The following is a 20,531-nucleotide window of genomic DNA, read 5'->3' on the forward strand; positions in this document are numbered from 1 at the left end:
ATTTAAGCAAATTTTAAACCATAACACATAACATCTCCCTTTAGGGAAGGGTGGGTTTCGCTCGGCTGATACGCAATGGAGGCTCATGGGAGGAGCTGCTGGAAAACTCCTGAGTAAGAAGAGAGAGCAAGAAAATAAAAAAGGCCAGGACAGGCAGATGTGTCTCCCTTGCCCGTGCCGTGGTTCAGGGGAGCCCGCGGGGCCCCGGCCGTACCTGTGCGCGAGTAGATGAACCAGAGCGCTCCGGTCAGCAGCGCTCCGATGACGAACGCCGCGAAGGCGATGCCCACCACGGTCAGCGTGTCCAGCCCGTACAGCACAGCTGCTCAGGGAAACACACAGCACAGGCACTTGTTATTTTCAGAGGCAGATACCATTTTACAAAAATTCACCCTGGCTCTTTCATGGAAGAGCTTTTTAAAATTTCATAGTTAACTAAGCACCGCTTTGAGAAACAGACTGGCAGATTTGCATCAAGGAAATGAAAGTGATGCTTTCAGAGTGGCTTCGGTCCAACCAACAATCACAAAGTAAAACTCCAGCTCAGCACACCCTAATCTGGAAAACGTTGCAAAAATTAAGCATTTTCAGTTGGCTGTTAATAACTTGCTTTCAATTAAGTACTCATTTATCTTTAAAGTGTGTTTTAAAAAGGCTGAGATGTTTGGCAAAAATGCTTTTCATTTCAATGGCCTAACATTCAAGCAAACTTTCCCCTACATCTCCTCAAGTTCAGTCTGAGATCTAGGTGGAGAACGGAACTGCTGTTAAGAGGGAAGAGATGCCAGCAAAAAGTCAGCGAAAACATAAATAGAAACAATTGTTTTTCACATTTGGCAACGCTTTCAATAACTGAAATTAATTCCAGATCACAAAAATAGAAGCACATACACACGTAAATCACTTTCTAGGGGAGAGGCCCTTTTGTAGGACCATTTCAAGGGTAACAGCATTTGGTTCCTGGATGTATTTCCCCCCCTCCCCCAGTGCTAACCATCCATCCAGAAAAATTTTTCACCTCTGTGTTTTTCTTTTTGGTAATTAGAACTACTAAAAAACTAATAATCATTCAGCAATCTTTGGGGGAAATTTCTTCTTAAAAAACCGATTTCTAGTTTTAGTATTTTTAGTATCTCCTAGTGCAGAAAATCGCTCTAGGCCAGTGAATAACATTTTACTGACTATGCTGGCCAGGAAATGAGCTGACTGGATCTTAGTAGTATCCTTCAGTGGAATTTTCAGTTCTCAGAACACAACCAACACCCTCACTTTACACATCCTGCATCCAGCAGATGTCCCTAAGGACATCCCTCATCCTTTTTTACAAAAGTCTCCTCCAGCAGCTCCTGTTGGCAAGGGCCTTTAGGACCCATTTCTGGGTGTTTGTGAACTAGTTGGTATATATAACACCTGATTGATAGTGTCTTGGAAGGTTTTTCTTTCATTTTTTTTCTATGAGACTGTTTCTGGTTCCTCTGGCTACTCCTAGTCATCCAAATGCAAACACAAAGTCTAAACTGTTTTTTTCCACCAGGCACCAGTCAATGTCCTCTCCTCTTAGAAGGAAACATAGTGGAGAGAAGAAAGTTGCATGGAGAAGTGGCAGAAGCATAATTGCTCACTACCTTTGCTATTCTGAACAAATTTAAGTCTTGAAGACACAGACACAGGAGCAGAAGAAAAACCTTCTTCACACTTCCACTTTAAATCTCCCTTTTCTCCATTTATTCTTGCTTTTGGCTGCACATCGTCTGCACCTTCCTATTTATTTTCTTCCAGTGTTGCTTCTTTCCTTTTCTGGGTCATTAATCGACCCTGATTAATTCACTTCACCAAGATAACATTAAAACCCAAGAAATTAATCCGTATCAAGGCAGTGACCTCATCTAAGCGTGGCCTGTAAGTGCTGGTGCAGGGCAGGAGAGAGGCTGAAATAGGACACAGGTAGGGCACAGAAGCTCTGGGGGATGGCACTGCTGCTCTAGCACTGGTGTTGGGAAGCAGTGGCCTCAGCAGAGAGGGGGACACACACACACCAGCACCTGAACTTGCTAAGGCTGAGACTCTCAGTGCTGTTTCCCCAAACCTGATTTTCACAAACAGAAAAGGTCACAGTCCTCCTCTGAACACTGATGAGAACATCTCAATCAACAGTACAGTCAATTCTGTTCTGTCTCTGAATCAAACACACGCACACTCAGAAAGCTTGAAGAGAGTTTTCTTAATTTAACCAATGCTTTGTAGACAAACGTTTAAAAATTGAAAGAGATTGCTTTAAGAGTTACTTACGTGGCTGTCTCACGTTTGGCTTTGGAAGGGAAGGATCTAATTTAAAACAAAGAAAATGCACAAAACATTAATCATATAGAGTTCCACAAGCAGCTTACAAACTATGCAGGTTCTGATCTGACAGAAAGACATTAACTGTAATTTTTACAAACCATGAATTTCAGGAAAAGCAGAACAAATTCAGTAACCTCACTCATCTCATAAAAATTCTGTTCCTATATGAATTATTCCTCAAGGGACTCTATCTAGAGTACAGTTCACGCACCATATATTTTGCTGGCGAACACACTGCAACCTTTCCCAAATCAGATGTCATCAGGTGTGACCCACAGTAACTCTGGTTACCCTTTTGTGGAACTCAAAGTTCAGATTGTGAAGGAACAAAGATTGCACTAAGGTGATTGCATCCATCTGACCACTCACTAACCATAAATATGAGAAAACAGCACACTAAATCACACACACACGAAAGCAAACTCTCGCTAAAGAACAGTGAGTTTTATAGCACAATACATATTGCTTTGTCCAAATTGCAAGAATATGTGTTGATTCACCCATTTTCCTGAGTCCTACATTGCATTCTGTCTTGGAAGTTGTGTGGAGTTTTTTCTGGGGGGGAAGGGGTTTTAAAATATTTATTATTATATGTAAGAAATAAAAGATCAAAGGTATTGTTCAAAGATCAAAGCTATTATTCTAGGCAAGAATACCAAATATCATCATCCTAGTGATGAAGATATCACCCTGTAACAGAAAGAGACAAGTAAACAAATGTTTAAAAATGAAGATTTTCCCCTCCTTTTTCTTAATTGGCTCTCTTATCTTTCTCCAAGAGTGCCACCTCAAGCACAAGAGCTAGAAATTCTGGCTTCAGACACGGGGACCTGTTTGGTTAGCTGCAGTTTGATTCTGGATTACTCAGAAACTCCAGGATTTCATTTATATTCTGGCATATCTGAGTGCGATTAGTGCAACAGATGTAAAAGGATTTGATAAGACTGTGTTTCACAATAATTGTTTTTGTATCTTTAGCAACTGGAAAAAAATAGTTTACTTAATTTCTATGCAAACATAACAGCCCAAAAATACTGAAAATAAATATATTCGTTTATTTGAAGTGTTATTAAGTAAGACTATGCTTCTAACTTGTAAAACCCAGATGGCAGCACCAAACATCCAGCAATATCCTTTGGACCATTAGGCCTTGAGACACGTGTGCCTACAAAATCCAAAAAAGCATTTTATTCTTAAACTGTGTTATTGTATCTTGTTCTAACATGTTTAGTATCTCTTAACACTTTTGGCAGATGAGAGGAAACAGGTGGAACAGAGTAGGACACAGGTGAGGACACAGAGGGGTGTGTGGCGTGGTGCATGCACAAATAATCTGGAAAGTTATCAAGTGCACGTAACAGCAACAGTGTAGCTGAATGTAAGATCTGTGAGGAGGGCTGGACTGAAACCAAGGAGCACGGAAAAGTACAAACATGGGTAAGGGCACCATCAGATTGTCCAAACACTCCACTGGCATACCGCAAGTGCCAACAAAATGCCTTCTGAGTTGAGGGGAAATTGAATTTGCCATGCTATTTCTATCACTGGCCTCTCTACAGAGAATGTGAAATCAGCTAATGATAAGCTGTGTAGCTTATTATCAATTCTCTTCAGTCATCCAGTTCTTACACATATTTTATTGTGATTTGCTCAGAGCAATTCAGAAGCAGTGAGAATCATCGAAGTCTACAAAAACCATCTAATTTAAATACAAGTGCTGCCAGCCTTTAGAACTGTCATAATTTTCCATACCTTTGTACAATAGAGGCACTTGTTAATTACCCTTTTCACCTTCTTTCTATGACCTGTCTCTTTCTGCTGTAGAAATAATAAACTAAGGTTTCTGCACTTAGCAAAAATCTGGACAACACTGGTAGATTTTTTTCCCACAGAAGATTTATTTCCTAGCATATAAATGGCCATCCACGTGCTTTTCTGGGAGTGGGGGAGAGCACGGGGAAATGCAGGAATGCAAAGAGAATGTATGTGACAGGGAATTAGGTTTTAAACACTTCCATTGGGATCTACTGCAAATTCTCACTTAGCTATAGTACTGTGATTTCTAATACAGGCAAGGACAGTTATAAGCTTGTCTGAAGAAAAAAAGTGCCTTTGCAATGACCAGTTTGTTCTGACTTTTGAAATGTCAAGCACATGACTCCCACATGTGGGTTAATGAGGAGAACCAGGGGCAGCACCTCACAGAGCGTGGCTTGCAATAGCGAAAGCTGCTTCTGCTCACATCAAAGAAAATGAAGAACACCACCTCTGAGAGGTGAATTCTCGTCTTCAACAACGTGATATAATTTCTTCTCCAAATCTTAGGTTCACGTAGTGGCCAACAATGGCATTTGGCTTTAAGAAGGGTTTTGATGCACGGCAGAACAACTGCACACCAGCAAAGCTACACTGTTAATGTGCCACTTCGTATTATGTCTGAAAACTGGGATATGCTGGGGAGATTTCCACCAAGCGTCCCACAATTTTACTAAATCACCCACAATGCAACAAAATACCCAATCACACTGTCGTCTTGTAACTAATCCTTATAAATTTAGCTTGTCTTTGCACACTGAGACCTTGTGCCTCTGACAAAGACAACATTCTGAGTGGAGCCCGAGATGGGAGCTGCGCACAATGCTCCACACATCATAAGGACCAGAGAGCTGAAGCACGAGTCTGTTTACTGAAAGCTGAATTTCAGTTACAGGATTTGCTCATTCCCAATAGAAAACCTACTGAAATAATACCAGAGCTGAGCAAAATGAAAGTCCAGAGTTAGGCCCAAAGCACAGTTTTAATTGTAACAGCGATAGATGAAATACCTGGCTTTAATTCATAGTGGATTTGATCTGTATTAACAATTTTGTTAAAACCCCTCCCAACTAAATATGAGCTGACTTGCAGAGTTAGACAGAAACAGCTGTTGCCTATGTCCCCTAGCAATGCTGTATCTGAACTTTAAATTGTTCAAAGATTAACAGCACACACTGTAAAACAGAGGTTAAAGGACTCCTGATCCCCATCCTTTTGATGGTCTCTGAAAAGCATTCCAGAGGTCAAACAGCTTTTGGACACCGTTAGAAGATTTTGATGTGTATGGGAAGCCACTGAAGCTTCTTATGAAACTTCAATGCAAATACAAAAAGATAAATGCACATATTTTCTTCTACGACTGCATCAAAACGTGACTGATGCTGTTGTCAGAATGATCTACTAAGAAAAACTTTTGAATTAAATGAAATTATGAGAACAGTTCTTACTTCCCATCACTTACAGGGCAATATTCTTAAACTAGAATAAGATTTCATCATGCTGTTTGGCATTACCTCATAATGCACTTCAGTTTCTCCAACTCCTTCAAGCAGTTACTAACCACACTTTTTTTCCCCAAAAAAGATTACATATTCAAACAAGTCCCACCAAAGTGGAGCCCCTTTGTGCATTCTATCCTTTGCTCTTCATAGTTTAAGAATCTAATGAGTCTCCAGGGGCCACCTCTTCGCCTTACAAACTTATCAGGCTTTAACATCCTCAATACTTTGCAATTCCATTGTTACAATTCATAAATTTATATTTACAAACACAATAAATAAAGGACACAACAGGGAGCAGAACACTGCCTTTGATCTCTGGGCAACAAGAAATTGCTCCAAGTGCTACTGCTACATTCACACTTCCAAACCCATGTTATTTTGTACTACTTTGAGTATTCCTCTCTCAAGGCTCAGCAAACCCACATGTCCAGAGAACAAGAGTGGTTAAAAAATGGCTACGACTTGGCCTGATGACTGCTGCCAGGGAAGTGTCCTAACAAGTTCCACCTTACAGACACAGTACCACCACAAGGTTATACCATGTCCCATACTCCTAGCACTCCCTCTTTTCAAGTGGCTGTATGTTACACAATATTTTATATATATAGCATTATTAAACAGGTCAAGCTCATTTTCATACCTTCTTGTTTTCCTTCATGTATTATTACCAGGGGCTTGGTGAAGGTTTTCTTGTTGTGCATCATGGCCAAGATCATATCCACATTGAGAGAGGTGCAAGCTTCATCAGGAGGAATGCACTGGAGTGCAAAGAACAGAGCGTGAGGTCAGAGTCACCCGTGTGCCAGTGGCACAGCTGCCCCATAACCAGTTACCCTACACAACTGACAAAAAAAGGAGAACCTCCAAACAACCTTCTCTTTTGTAGCAACCAGATTACAATATTATTCGATGTAGTGCATATCTTTGGGAATTAAAGCACATTGTTTGTGCTTTGGATATGCATAGAAAAGAAACTTGAACCACTTGTTCAATAAAAAGCAATTTCTATTTGTAGCCACCTAATGAAATTTAAACAGCAACTGCAAATTATGCAGTCAAAAATGCAGAGTATAGTAACATTTAGCTATTAAAATCTGGAACCTAGAGATATGTTCATTAGACAATTCAATAGAAAACTATTTATTATCTTCAGAGTTCAGATTAAAAAAAGACATTGTTTTCATCTAAATGAAAAGTTTTGATAAATGTAATTAATTACTGACCTTTGGCAGTCCTTGAGTATCTTTGTCTTTATTTGTACATAAAGTCAACTCGCAGTGAAGAAAGAGCAATGAGATGTTGAACATTGGTTTGAACACAAAGCTAAATCTTTTTCTGTCCTTCTGTGCATGGGGTATTGGGAAATTCTCTTTCTCAATACTGTAGAATTTAACAGATTCATCTTTAGGACAAATGTTTTCTATAATGGTATAGTCAGACATTCTATCTGGATTTGAAAACGGGGAAACAAAGCATGTTTGAATAGCAAAGCCCAGCGATCTGTCAGCTTTAGTCACAGACACCTGCATAAAAGAAACAGACAATAAGATCTCAGAAATGCCATTTTTAGTTCACATTTCATTAATATTTTCAGCAATTTATAAGCAGTTTTCCAGTGCCATTTCCAATCTGAAGTATTTTGAAGGCTAAATGTTAAGGGTCAACTGTCAAACTGAGAGACAGAAAATCTGTGGTTTCAAAATCAGCAGCTGTTTAGTAGCATAACCATGCATAAATACAGCAATCCCTTATCTTTCTGAAAGCAGATGAACACCCCACCCCCCAGATATGACCTACAGTTAATGTCTGTGTCTGCCACCTGAGATGGCCCTGCCTCCCTCAGACACACAGGCTAGAGCAGAGCTGCATGGAAACCAATCACTAATTCCATGGTTTTGTATCTGTTTAAAAATATAATGAAAATAGAAATAAAATAAAATAAAAGCAACAGACACAACGGAGAATCCACCCCCAGCCAAGACAGGAATGCAAAGGCAGAGAGGAGGTCATGGTCTGACGTGTGGGTGGTATTCCTGGACTGGAGGGGTTGAGGGAGCCTCCTAAAAAGCTGTAATTTCTTGTGAAAGGATCCTTTTAGCTTATTGTAAGTTTGAAATTCATATTCTTTTATGAAAAATAATTAAGACTGAAAGCTTCCAATGCCCTGATGTTGCTCAGCTGGATTGGAATGCAGACAATAAACGCTACAGAATAATTAGAAGAAAAAAAATAAATGGAATTTGTAACAAATGAGGCATGTTGCTCAATAAACTGCAGAAGCATTTATCCAACCATTAACACTGCCCACTGAAACAAGAAATCTTCTTAGAAGAAATGTGCCTTATTATGAACACAATCCATATGTGCTGTATGTATCTTTGAGGAAGAGCCTGCCAAATTGTGTGGTCTATGCAGTAATTTCTGGGTGCTAGAGGTTTTTCAGTGAATAAAAGCATTTCTCCTTTTTTCTTTCCTTTATGTGAGCAGCAATCAAATTAGAGATGAAGGGATGTGCTGAAGCATCTAAGCAAGAAAGACTATCTTCTAAAAAGAACAGAAATAAAGATGGATGAACAAAAGTCATCCACAGATACTGACAGGAAACGAGCTGATGGTGTAAACTAATTAAAAAAGAGATTATGGAAAGTAGGATTGGCATAATACAGGTAATTAAATAAAAGGATGAATGATAGCTCAAGGAAAGAAAAGAACCACAGGAGGAAGGTGAAAGACCAAAATACAGTAATGAAATTAGAGCAAAGAAGAAAGAAAAAAACCCCAGAATCCAAAAGATTCAAACACACACAAAAAAACCCCTTACCAAACATGGAAAAAGGAGATTAAAAAATTATCAAACATGTATTTATCAAACCCCAAAAATATTTTTTTTAGTAATAAATGCAGAATAGAAACTTAAAAAGGGAGAACAAAAATCAGTGTCATCTTAAAAAAATGGAGTCACAGAAGTTTAAAACTGATATGTTTTCCACTGTGCAAGAAAGATAAACAGATTAAAAAGGCTTTTGCTAGTACAGGTGATGAAGAAATCAGAACATCTGTCTGAATAAACAGCTCCAGAGGGCTCAGAGTCAGGGGGATTCATCCCAGATCCATGAAGGAAGCAGATGGTTTTAAGTGTTTGTTACAAAAATATTCTTAACTGAGTCAGACAGACTTTATTTTTGCTTTAGCAGTCTTAAGTACTTTTCACTGGGTAGGGAACAAAGAAAAGACAAAGCAGACTGAAATCATGAAGAAAACTGCCCCAAATGGGTAACTGGACTTATCATGTGCAACACGGGCTCCCAAAGAGGAACTGGCTCGGGCAGGAGAAACACAGCACAGCACTGCTGCTTCTTCTCGGTCTTACAAACCCATAGCTCACACCTTGTCATTTACTTGCCTAGAAACTGGTGATCCTCCTTCATTGCCAAAGCTGCACTTATTAATGTCCACCACTATTTGAAAATCCAGAATTCTGCTCACATAGCTAACTTTAAAAATACTGACTCTTTTGGTGTGAAATTCCACAGATTTCATAAGCAACTCAGCAACCCATGGAAATATCACGTGCAAAACACAGCTCAAGTCAAGGGTACCCGACTGTTGATTTTGTTTTAGTATTATTTATCTAAATCTGCTAGATCTCGTATGGTGTAGCATTCAAAAGGATTATAACTGATGTTTTTAAGCAGATTGGAGAGACCAGAATCTGTATTAACTGTGTAACCTGGGAACACTAGCATATGAAAGACACACATTCGTAATAATTTTTTTGCATGTCTGCATCAGGTAGGTTCAGACATAAAATAAAATGAACCCATCAGGACACACCCAGCTCAGATCATGAGCTCAGAAACCACCTTTAAGTTCGGAAGGGAAAAGCAGATTTAGAAATAAAATGGTGGTTCTTGCTAAGCTAAATTAATCCATTTTGCAAGAATCCATTGGGTTTTGTTACCCAAAATATTTTCCTACTACTTATCCCACAGTTTCTGTTCTCCGCAGCCACCACAGAGGCCTGAACCAACTGCCCAACCAAAGCTTTCAACTGACAAGAACAGATTTGGCTCAGCTGTACAGCCTTGCAAAACCCTTTGGTTAATTTGAAGGTTTTCTCAGGTTGTTACCTCTACATATACTGGCCCATTCCTGGCAACAGAGAAAAGTCCTTGGGAGGGAGCAAGGAACAAATCGGTTTTGTACAGCTCCATGTTGAAGGTCACATTGGTGATGTGTGGTTCAGGAGGCCAGAAAATGCCTCTGTCATCCTCTGGCTGGTGCAGTGTGCAATTAAACTAAAATGAGAAAAAAACCACAGCAACATCACCAGTCAGGAGTGGTAGGACAAATTTGTTATGTGCAATATGGGCCCGCCCACGTTACATCTACTTAGTGCAAATCTTCACCAGGGTCAGAAGAAACCGTAGTGAGAAGAAATGCGTTAAAAGACAAATTAATTTCTAGACAATAATGTAATTTATGTGAAATGCTTAATACAATAGGTATTTCTTCACTGTCAGGTGTGAACCTGAGGGTAACATACCGCTATTTCAGGCCAGCTTGAGAAAGCCACCTCTCCCTCATCAGCATCCCCTGGAAATCCATTATCACCCGATTCCATGTCGTCATCTTCCAAGCCACTGCCTTCAGCTGGTGCTGACAGCTGAATGACAATCTGCACAGAGAGGGATTGCAAACAAATTAGATTAGGTGATAACCGAGCGCTCTCATGGTGATTATTTTCTGCTCTCTTCAGAACAATGCAAAGGCCACAAGAAGAGCACCAGCCTTGTGCTAAGCATGTAGCATATGTAGCTTATATTCAAAGAATGACCGAGTTTTTTGCAGAATTCAGAGCCAGTGAAGAAAGACACCAGTCTGGGTGTTGGTGTCTGAATTAGCAGCTCAGCATTTCCATTCTATTTCTAGTATTTCTATAGCCAACACCGAAAAAAGAAATGGCTTTCTAAAGTGATACTTTGTTACTTGCAGTTCTCCTTAGTGCACTCATAAAAAAGTCACTAAAAAGGTTAGGGTCACAAAAGGATTTTCTCTTCTGTCATTAGCGTTTTTTTTCAGACATGTACACCCAAAACCATTATATTCCTTCTTCATTCACCCCCCCCGCCCCCCCTTTTTTTTAACTGAATTTCCCCCTCCTTTTTTTCTTCATCCTTTTCACATTTCTTCACCTGGAAATTTATGGTTTTGTTTTCCAGTGTTCTGCATTCTTCCTCTTTATGCTTGCAGTTTTCTCAACTAGTTCCCTCCCTCCCAGGACTTCAACTTTGCTTTCTTAGACTTAGAGCAACTGCTAAAAAATGACATACACACACCCTCTGACACTCCACTGCAGGATGTCTGTTTTTCAGGAGAAACGCTCCCAAATTTTGAACAATCCCATACGTGATTTGGAGTTCAAGTGTACAGCCAAGACTATTAAAAGACCACGGTGGAGAAAGGAAAGGATGTAAATAACCAATTTTACTTTGTGCCATAACAGAACACAGGGACCATGAGAGTATTCAGCTCCAGACCCATGCTGTTCTGTCGTTTACCGAAGATTCTATCTTGGTTTGGGACTGTTTCTAAAGTTAGGTGCTACTGACTCCCCAGCACAGAACACTTTTAACCAAGCAAGGTCAGATCAGATTGCCTGAGCTGTGTTTGGGTTGGACCACAGGCTTTCCATCATTTGCTATGTACTGGAGAGCTCAGCAAGAGAAACGTGTCATTACTTCTGAACCCAGAATATCTGCATTGTACTCTGGCTCATAAGCTGACCCAATCTGGAAGCAGTTGCCTACAACCTAAATGGGCTCCTTTGCATCATCACTCATATACTAGTACTCAAGAGTCCCTTCATTATGTGTAGCAACTGCTAAAAATTATAAATTCAAATTCCAAGAGAAAAGCATGCAAAAAATAATGTCATTTCTTCACATTTGAAAAGCTTTTTTTCACATGTAATTTTAGAAGGAAAGAATTTCACTTAATTCAGGATATGAATTAAAAGGTATTGCTTTGTGCAATTACAAAACTTCATTCCTATTTCTGTTTACAGAAGTGTATTGCTGCTCACGTGTGGATGATCAAAGCTGCGCAGGAGCACCAGTGCAACTCCTCCCAGACTGGTACAGATAGATGGTCCCCAAAGGGCAGCCATGTCATAAAATGCATTTAACTCCAGCTCCTCCGTTTTCCTTTGGGATACTATCTGACCACAGGAGCACACTGAATGTGCAGCCTTCATACCTCCTCGAATACAGGGATGGTGGCTGCAACTAGGTTTAAGCTAGGCAGGAAAGGATGAGGTTGTCTCCATTTTGCTAAGACTAAAGCTAACTACACTGGCTGCCTTGTACTGCTATGATGTGCAGTACAGGAGGTGGATCCCCTGTAAAATACTCACGGAGTTAAAATAAACAATCTTGTTCAAGACATATGCTGTCCGAGTCCCACATTTGTTGAGTGCAGATTCCAAGATGAAGTGGGTCCCGTTGGTCCTGGCCTTGCAGGAGTGGTCCAGCAGCGAGAGCTCTGTGCGGGTGTAGCCGCCAGCCTGCAACAAAGGCGCTTTGTGAGGGGCTGCAGCAGCATTGTGCTCAGCTCCTGCTTCAGTGCACTTCAGCCACTGTTCGTGACTGCTGACAGGAGGAAGTGAAGTTCATTGGACTGACGTCCAGGGAAGGTCACCCTCAAAATGCTGTTATACATGGCAGACAAGGAATAAATGTAACATGGAAAAAAAAGGATACAACAGGTTCATTATTAATCTGCTGGTTAATAATGCTGGCTCTGTTTGGTCTGAAATGAGCTAAAACGCTGATCTGTTTCAGGCTCTTTTCCACAATACAACTGGACACAAGCAACCTGTCAGCTGGTAGATGGTAAAGATAGATCTTTAGATCTATTTAGGTCTCACACTGCTACCAAAAGCAGCTTCTTAATACTTTGGAAATTAAAAACTGAGACTGACGGCCGAGTACAGTAACTTTTTGACAGAACCAACCGTGCACACCTTCAATCAGAAATCCCTCTAAAAACCACCAGATTGTTGGGAAGAGAAAATACAATTCTGAGTTATGGCAAAGAACATCTATAGTGTAGTTTCCTCACCAAACTGTTTTGGGTGGGTTGTGTTGATGGCTGTAGGACTTCAAATGTTTATTTTTTTCAATCAAAATGCAAATAAAATGGTTTGCCCAAAAAAGCCTCCCCAATTTTGAGAACAAGATATCACACCAACCTGTAGAGAATCTTTTTCTACAGCTACTGTCATAACTTTGTCATCACACTTTACTGACAGTGCCATATCAGCACTGCCCTGAACTTCTTCAGGTTCCTTATGTTTTGAGAGGGAATGCCCGAAATCATGATTTATTAATGTATCTACTGAATGCCTGGATGGGAAGATTTCTTCTCCCACTGTGTCATGTCTTCCTCTGTTAATGTGAAATGGAAAAGTCAGGCCATCGGTATTCTTTGGAGCTGGTAGTGGATTAGCACCCAGCAATTCTGTCAGCTCTGGAGGAAGGGAATGGTCTTCTTCATCATTCATCTCTTCTGAAAAAAACAAAGGAACAACAAATCTACATTAGTTTATTAGATATTTCTCCTAAAAAGTATCCAGAACTAATGATTTTCATACAAAAAAAATATTATCCATAAAGGGAGCTCCTGAAGGACAATAAAAGCACCATTTTTGTACTTTTCAGGTAAGTAGCCACAACTCCTACAAGTAAGAGTTTAGTTGTTACTGAGGCATCTAATCTTGGTATACTTATTCCCTGTCAGAAATCTCTCTCACCAAGAGCTGAAAATAAACTTTTGATGAGTCGACCTATTATACGTCAAAGATCCACAGAGGTAAAAGAAACGTCACATTCATCAAATATACTATTTTGGTACTGCTGAAAGAGCCCAAGTGCGAATCATTAGGTTGAATTCTTCCACTACCTGACCCATCAGAAATTCAGTCACTACTGTTGTGAAACTACTTACAAAACCAGAATGAAGCTAAATAAGAGTTAACTTTATAGTGAGTAGATGAGAAAACTATCTCTTGGCTTATACACGTGACTGCTGAAGACAGAATCCATGAGAGAGCAATTGAGAAAATTAATGTGAACATAAGCTTTATTAAAATTGTAAAACAATAGTTTTAGTGGTTGGAACTCAGAACTAGTGAAAAAAACAGATGCAACTCTGCTAGCTTCAGTGGACCCAGAATGTATCCATACCCAGCTTTACATCAGCAATTACTTTGGCTGAATACCCAATTTTTTTCAATAGTTGTGTTTATACTGTTTGCTCAGACTTTTTTGGTAAGTCACTCATGTCTGTAAACAGTTTCAATGTTTATTTAATCATCTCAAGGAAACATTATGCTCATACTTTTGGAAAAAACACACACACAAAAAAGCAAAGCTGGATTTATTAACTAACAAGCTATCCAGTTGCTGACATCTATTTCAGTGAACACTGGGTACCATCAGCTATGAAGTCTTGTGCATTGGATAAACTATAAACATTTAATTCCACCAAATTTCAGAAAATAACACAACTTTGCCTGGACTTTTCTAATCAAAAAGCCATAGATTATTATTTGTAACCATCATTCATAGATATTACCAGCATTCTTGATGACAAGCAGTAAAAGAAGTGCAACAGCCAAAACCAAAGCTTCAAAACTGAGAAAACACCTTCCAAATAATTGCATTCCTAGAAACATAAGACGTGTTTTTTCTATATGCTAAAAGTCCATCTTCAAACTTACCTGTATCTTCAAGTTGCAGATGAAATCTGTTAGCAACAGGTGCTTTTGTGTAGGAAATAACTGGACTATAATTATGCTCATAAGCCCACTTGATCAAACTCTCATGCGATGAGGGAAGGTCAGGTATTACAGATTTACTCATAGCCATCGATCGTTCTGTTTCTTTTCCAAAACCAATACTATTTGATGTCTGTGAATAAAGAAAAACTTGGTTTGTGATTTACCCCTTAAGGATACTTATGATGGAAAAGTGACACTGATTGAACCCTCTTTTTTTATTCTGTTTTATCTACTAAATAACAGCAAACTGAGGACACCTGGGAATAAACCAAACCCTGCCACCTTAGGCACATAACTGCTGCACAGATGGAAAAGAACCCCCTGCTTCCTCTCAGCCTCTGCCTGGAGAACAACAAATCAAGGCAATCAGAAACTATTAATCCCTAAAGGAGACATATTTACAAGCTTTTGTATAATGCCATACTTTCCTCAAAACTGAGCTGAAATTACTCCTGAAATGAACTCAAGATGACTAATGAATTTTCAAGTGTTCCCTTAATTTCTTGGATTAGAGCATTACTTAAGTTGGATAAAGGAAAACCTTTGAGCATTACTGAAAAAGGCAAAAAGCGTGCTCATGAAGTAGAGCTGATACCAGCTAATGCTGTAAGTCAGCTGGCACCAAGGACAGGCTGTGTCTGAATGAGCTTCACCCTAGAAATGCTGTGTGCCTCCTCCAGAGCGCTGAGTTTGTTAAACAGTAAACCCTCGAAAGAGCAGTAAGTGAGAGCATGCACATTTATGCATGGCCAGACTATTTAAAAAAACAACATATACTTTCTGCACATGAAAAGATTTTAAAATTAACAATACAAGCTTTACACAAATACACAGATACAGCAAACTCATAAAGGCACGTGCTGACCTTATGAATGAACATGATAAATTATTATTAAATAAATGAGTCACACAACCACTTAGCTTTCATTTTCCTGTAAATGTTTTGTAAAATTTCAAATTTTTTTTGCTCGAACAAGCAAGTCAAAGGAGCACAACAAGTATCTCTCACTGTTAGAGGGGCAATTTGATAATACTCACTGGTATTACACAAACTTGTATTCAGCAGCTTGGCATTTTTAACACGTATTCATCACACCAAAGCTAAACACATATATGTTTATTCTTACAGTCACAACATTACTGTTATCACTATAACAATCACATCAATGGCTACAGAACAAGCTGAACATAGATGCTGCAGGAAAGGCACAATGACCCACTTTCCCATGATTTCTGCAATGTGATTGAAATGCACTTTCTAATGCAGCTGATACCATGGAATGTTCCAGAAACACTTTCATTCCCATGCTCAATTACCTTCTCCATCACAGAGGCTGCATCATCTTTTCATCTCCACTGTTTTTTCCTCCATGTGAACAAATCTTAAATCTCTGTCACTCTAGAACACCAGAAGGCTGACTAGAGAGATCTCTCTTAGACAGTGCTCATATGAACATGCTACACAGGTCAGAGAGCTCACTGCACTTCTCTACCTGACATCAGAATGAGTTCTGAACAAAGTGAATAAAGCATGTACAGAATCTGGATGGAATGGCACAGTGCACCTTTAGCTCCCTCCCTCATTTCTTCCTAAAGACCCAGCTCTGCAGCCTTTAAACACTTGGAGCTCCACAACTGAAGTTAAAGATAACTTTAAGTACAGAGTGCCTGTTTTGAGGATAATGTTACCAGAACAGTTATCAGTGCTCAGCAAAGGCCACTGATGATAAGAAAGAAAAATGGAGCAATAGGTATCCTAATTTTAGTGCCTTACTACTCTTTGGGAACAACTAATCTTTGATCTTCAACATGTGCAAATTTGGACACGACTGGTCACGTATTTTCATATTACCACCCAGCTTTGACTGGTAGGAGTTATTATGCTACCCCCACTTTGCTGCATCTCTTTACTTTTCTGTCGTGAGGAGACAGCTGAACAAATATTATCTCAAAACTTTACTGTCCTGGCTGGCACCCGAGCATTTCCAGGGCTTGTTTACACCCCTCCACTCCTCACCGAGCCTGTAACTGTTCAGTCTTGCATCGCCTCACTGAAACAAAAGCAACGACGAGGGCTTGCAGGAATAGACCTTCCTCCACTTGCCTACCCTGCCAACACTTTCACCCACAGGGATCAAAAGCAGGCAATCTGAGCCCCCACCAGCCCACTCAGAAAAGACACCATTTCAGAGTGTGGTGGGCAGCTGTTCTCAGGTAAACAACTGTCCCTCCAAGCTTGGACACCATTTCAGAGTGTGGTGGGCAGCTGTTCTCAGGTAAACAACTGTCCCTCCAAGCTTGGACACCATTTCAGAGTGTGGTGGGCAGTTGTTCTCAGGTAAACAACTGTCCCTCCAAGCTTGGACACCATTTCAGAGTGTGATGGGCAGTTGTTCTCAGGTAAACAACTGTCCCTCCAAGCTTCCGAAACCCTCAACAGTTTGTTTTGTGCACTGCACCTCTCTCATTCCCTGCCCCTCAACAAACTTAATTTCTTTCTGGAACTTCACTGCACAGTTCCCAGCTTTGCAGAGGGACACCAGCTGCAAAGGCAGCAATGTGAACAGCAAGGTACAGGCACAGAACCACACAAGCACTGCACGTAAGGATCCAACACGGGAGTTAACACAACCCGGGAGGAAAGCACTGCACGTACATAACGTGCAGTTAATTTACCTAAAGTACTCCTGTTTTACTGGGGTTTGTGTCCATCCTCTCTCAGAGTTTTAAAAAACACAGCAAGCTGGGAGATGAGCTATATGACCTAAAACATCTTTTTCATTTTTTTTGTCTGTGAACTTAGACCTCAGTAACTTACAGTCCTGGGTTTGAGCACTAACCTTTCCCTCTCAGCTTGCCAATCCCCTCAAGACAATTCTAATTCATACTGAGGGCAAGAAGTTAGGAAAATTGAAGTGCATGGAACTGCTTCAACTAATAAAAAGAACATTGTGAAACATTACCTAATTGCTTAGTAATGTTTTTATGCATTGTCTAAATTTGGGCTTGGAAAGGCATTCAGCTTAACAAAGATATGAAGAGATCCTAAATGCTGAATATGCGGCCTTTTTAATGACACAAGGGAGTTTAGTTCCCTCCCTTACCCCCTTCAAAATAAAGGAAAATGAACTCACATTTAGAAAATAAAGCATCTATATAAATAAAGTAGTAAAGATACTGACATTTCTGTATATACTTAGTGTATTTCTCTTTTTGTTAATCTAAATAAAATGTTACCTGCTGCCAGTCATTACATTAACTATTTTTGATTTTACTTTTTACTTATATTCTCAATAATTAATAAAGAAGAACTTTAGAAATAAAGTTTTTAAAGTAGTCTTGCTTTTCTATATTCAAGCGCAGCATTTTAGGGATTTTAAAAACCTCTATAAATTGTCTTGTGAAAACTGATCGTCCATAAAGTGATGGCTTCATGGATGTGAAATTGAGCTATCTCCTAGCATGGTGTGAACTAAAGCACAACTCTCTATCCTGTGCAAGTAGGTCCATATATGCTCAAATACACAGTGGTGAATTTTATGTAATAACCCAGAATGGAACTTCGAAGTCAAGCATTGTTTTTCATCCGTCTGCTTAAAAAAGTGCTAATCCTCAGCAACCAACCTTGACCTTTCTCTTTAAGGACTGACTACTTCAGACCTACAGAATGACCAGAGCATCCTTTGCTGTCTGTAAGATAAATGTGTGTCAGGAATCAAAAGGGAACTTCATCACCCAGCTTAGATAATTTTTCCATTCAGTTTTCGGAGCCACACCAAAATTAGCTTTATTTTATTTCCCTTCGTTCTCAGAAGCTAATATGAAATCCTGCTTACCAATCTACTTTCTTAGAAGATTTAGATTAATTAGCCTTTGCATTCTACCAGAATTTCCTCTGCACAGATTACAAGCAGAAAGCAACTAAGCAAAGTAAAATTCCTATAAATCCCAAGAACTGGAGTTTGAAAGTAAAACTGAATTGCTGCAAAACTGCTAATCGTGAGGCTACTGGGTGGTCCAGAGCACTCAGCTCAGCTGTACAATGTGCTCTTAACTGATCACTTGAGACAGAAATAGGCCACAAATTTATAGGCTGCAAGATCAGTTCAATTCTATTTATTTATTTCAGAGCAAGGGAACACGCATTCTCTTAGTAGAAATGGTGTTAAGCCACAAAGCCTGTACCAAAAATCAACATGAATCAGCATCTCCAGTAATTTTAGAAGTTTAACTTTAGAGAGTCTGGTTTTAACTTTAAAAAAAATAATTTTTTTTTGCTGTCTGAGGAGAGATGAGGTCAATTTGACCAAAGACTGGAGACAGAAGTACTGGCAGGGAAGAGGGATAGATACTACCACAACCAGAGGGATAGATACAACCACTACCACTTCTAAAGGGATGTGGGTGTGTGCTGCATATCTAGTGTTATCTGTTCTGCACTGGAAGGCATCATTCCAACTTCTGACATGAACCTGTTGATCCATTCACCAAAGCAACAGCAAAAAGAGAGATGAACATCCAACTCTGTGTTCGGGGTGCTTCAACCGAAGTCAAAAAGACAGACTGAATCCTTGCTCTAACCACTTGGTTTCTGCAATGTGTTAATTGGTTCTATAGCTAATATATTAAAAGTTAATGAGAATAAAAAGTTTATGCATTTACTTCTTAAAATGCAGTTATTATTAAAAAGAAGCAGCTAAGAGAAAACATTTAGAAATCAACATGGTCTAGCACTACATCACATTTAAATGAAATTTATATATATAAAATGTTATATATATATTTATACATATTATATTGTTGCATTATGATAGCTCTCAAAAAATGAAAGTGCCTTAACTTACAATCACTTCCAGCTTTCCCTGGACATCATGAGACTTGATAACCCAATTGACAGGCTTTCTGCACTTGAGGAGCAGTACGACATCTCTGACAAGCCTGGCGCCTGGTTGAGATGGTTTAATGTCAACGATTATATCCACCTGGAGAGCACTGTATGTGGAAAATAGAAAGTTAGAACTGAATGCCAGAAATTTTCAGCTATCAACCTTCTTCCAATCCATCATGTTTCCACTGTCTGGCCAGCTGATTAAAATGCTGGATATTATCCCAGGCAACACAACATGTGCAAAACAGATTGTTATTCCATATACACGTAAGTGATTTTGCATAACAACAGAAATGAGTACTTTCTGGAAAAAAAAAAATTGTCTCTTATTTACAAAAAGTGTGCTACTCAATTCACCTATTATTTAGTGCAGGTAAGTTATACGACTGGCAGGTTGCTTTCTAAAGTAAACGTAATTTTCTTATTTCACCCTGACAGTGCCTAAATATAACTGCTTCAGTTTCCTCTGGCTATAACTGTATTACAACTTAAAATAACACCTTAAAAGAAGTAAAGAAGATAAGCCGGTTAACACACACGCATAAAAAACCCAACCCAAACCACAAGTACTATACTGGGGGGGGGGGGGGGGGGGGGGGTGTCTCTGCCTAAACAGTTAAATTGTGGAATGATTTTGCTTAAGATCTTGCATGCTTTGAGGAATTAAGCAGTGTATTCAGTTTCCACTACTTCTGGATATATACTTATTTAAAAAGAAAAAAGCCCAGATGTCCAGCCTACTGCTTGCTGGAAAATAGATGAAAACTATCCAGATTTTCAAGATCACAGTAAAATAAGTAGACAAATGGGTTCTTACCCATCAATAACATCTCATAATGCAAAATAATCAATTCAACAGAAAAACCTGTACTTCCAAACCATCTTATGGGGCCATACATTACAAGAACGTGCTCATACCCAAGTAATAGCTTCTAACTAATATTCTACACTGAGATTTAGTGTGTCTTGGGACCTTTGATCCACCTCCTGCAGTTTTACACACGCCCAGCTCAGCTTCTGTATGTTTCTTTAGGGATTCAAACTTTGTAAGGATAGCTGTGGTAACACATATAAGAACAAAGTTACTTAGTATTTTTGTTTATTTTTACTTTTAAGAGCAAAATATTCAAACTTTTTACAG

The 20,531-nt window shown here is 39.4% G+C and overlaps 1 protein-coding gene across 3 annotated transcripts in view; it reads right to left on the reverse strand.

The window, feature by feature from the left end:
* The window catches only part of TGFBR3 (transforming growth factor beta receptor 3), a 121,966-nt gene that overhangs the window by 9,836 nt on the left and 91,599 nt on the right, over positions 1 to 20,531 (reverse strand). For all 3 annotated transcript variants that reach the window (XM_040072376.2, XM_040072377.2, XM_040072379.2), the window contains exons 7-16: positions 19,347 to 19,494; positions 14,443 to 14,632; positions 12,913 to 13,229; positions 12,076 to 12,225; positions 10,207 to 10,338; positions 9,791 to 9,958; positions 6,884 to 7,183; positions 6,301 to 6,418; positions 2,290 to 2,325; positions 215 to 322 (exon numbers count right to left, since the gene is read on the reverse strand). In XM_040072376.2, coding sequence (XP_039928310.1) covers positions 215 to 322; positions 2,290 to 2,325; positions 6,301 to 6,418; positions 6,884 to 7,183; positions 9,791 to 9,958; positions 10,207 to 10,338; positions 12,076 to 12,225; positions 12,913 to 13,229; positions 14,443 to 14,632; positions 19,347 to 19,494 — 1,667 coding nt within the window. The remainder of the gene's footprint in view (positions 1 to 214; positions 323 to 2,289; positions 2,326 to 6,300; positions 6,419 to 6,883; positions 7,184 to 9,790; positions 9,959 to 10,206; positions 10,339 to 12,075; positions 12,226 to 12,912; positions 13,230 to 14,442; positions 14,633 to 19,346; positions 19,495 to 20,531) is intronic.

This window comes from Hirundo rustica, chromosome 9, assembly GCF_015227805.2.
Source record: "Hirundo rustica isolate bHirRus1 chromosome 9, bHirRus1.pri.v3, whole genome shotgun sequence".
NCBI classification, from domain to species: Eukaryota; Metazoa; Chordata; class Aves; order Passeriformes; family Hirundinidae; genus Hirundo; species Hirundo rustica.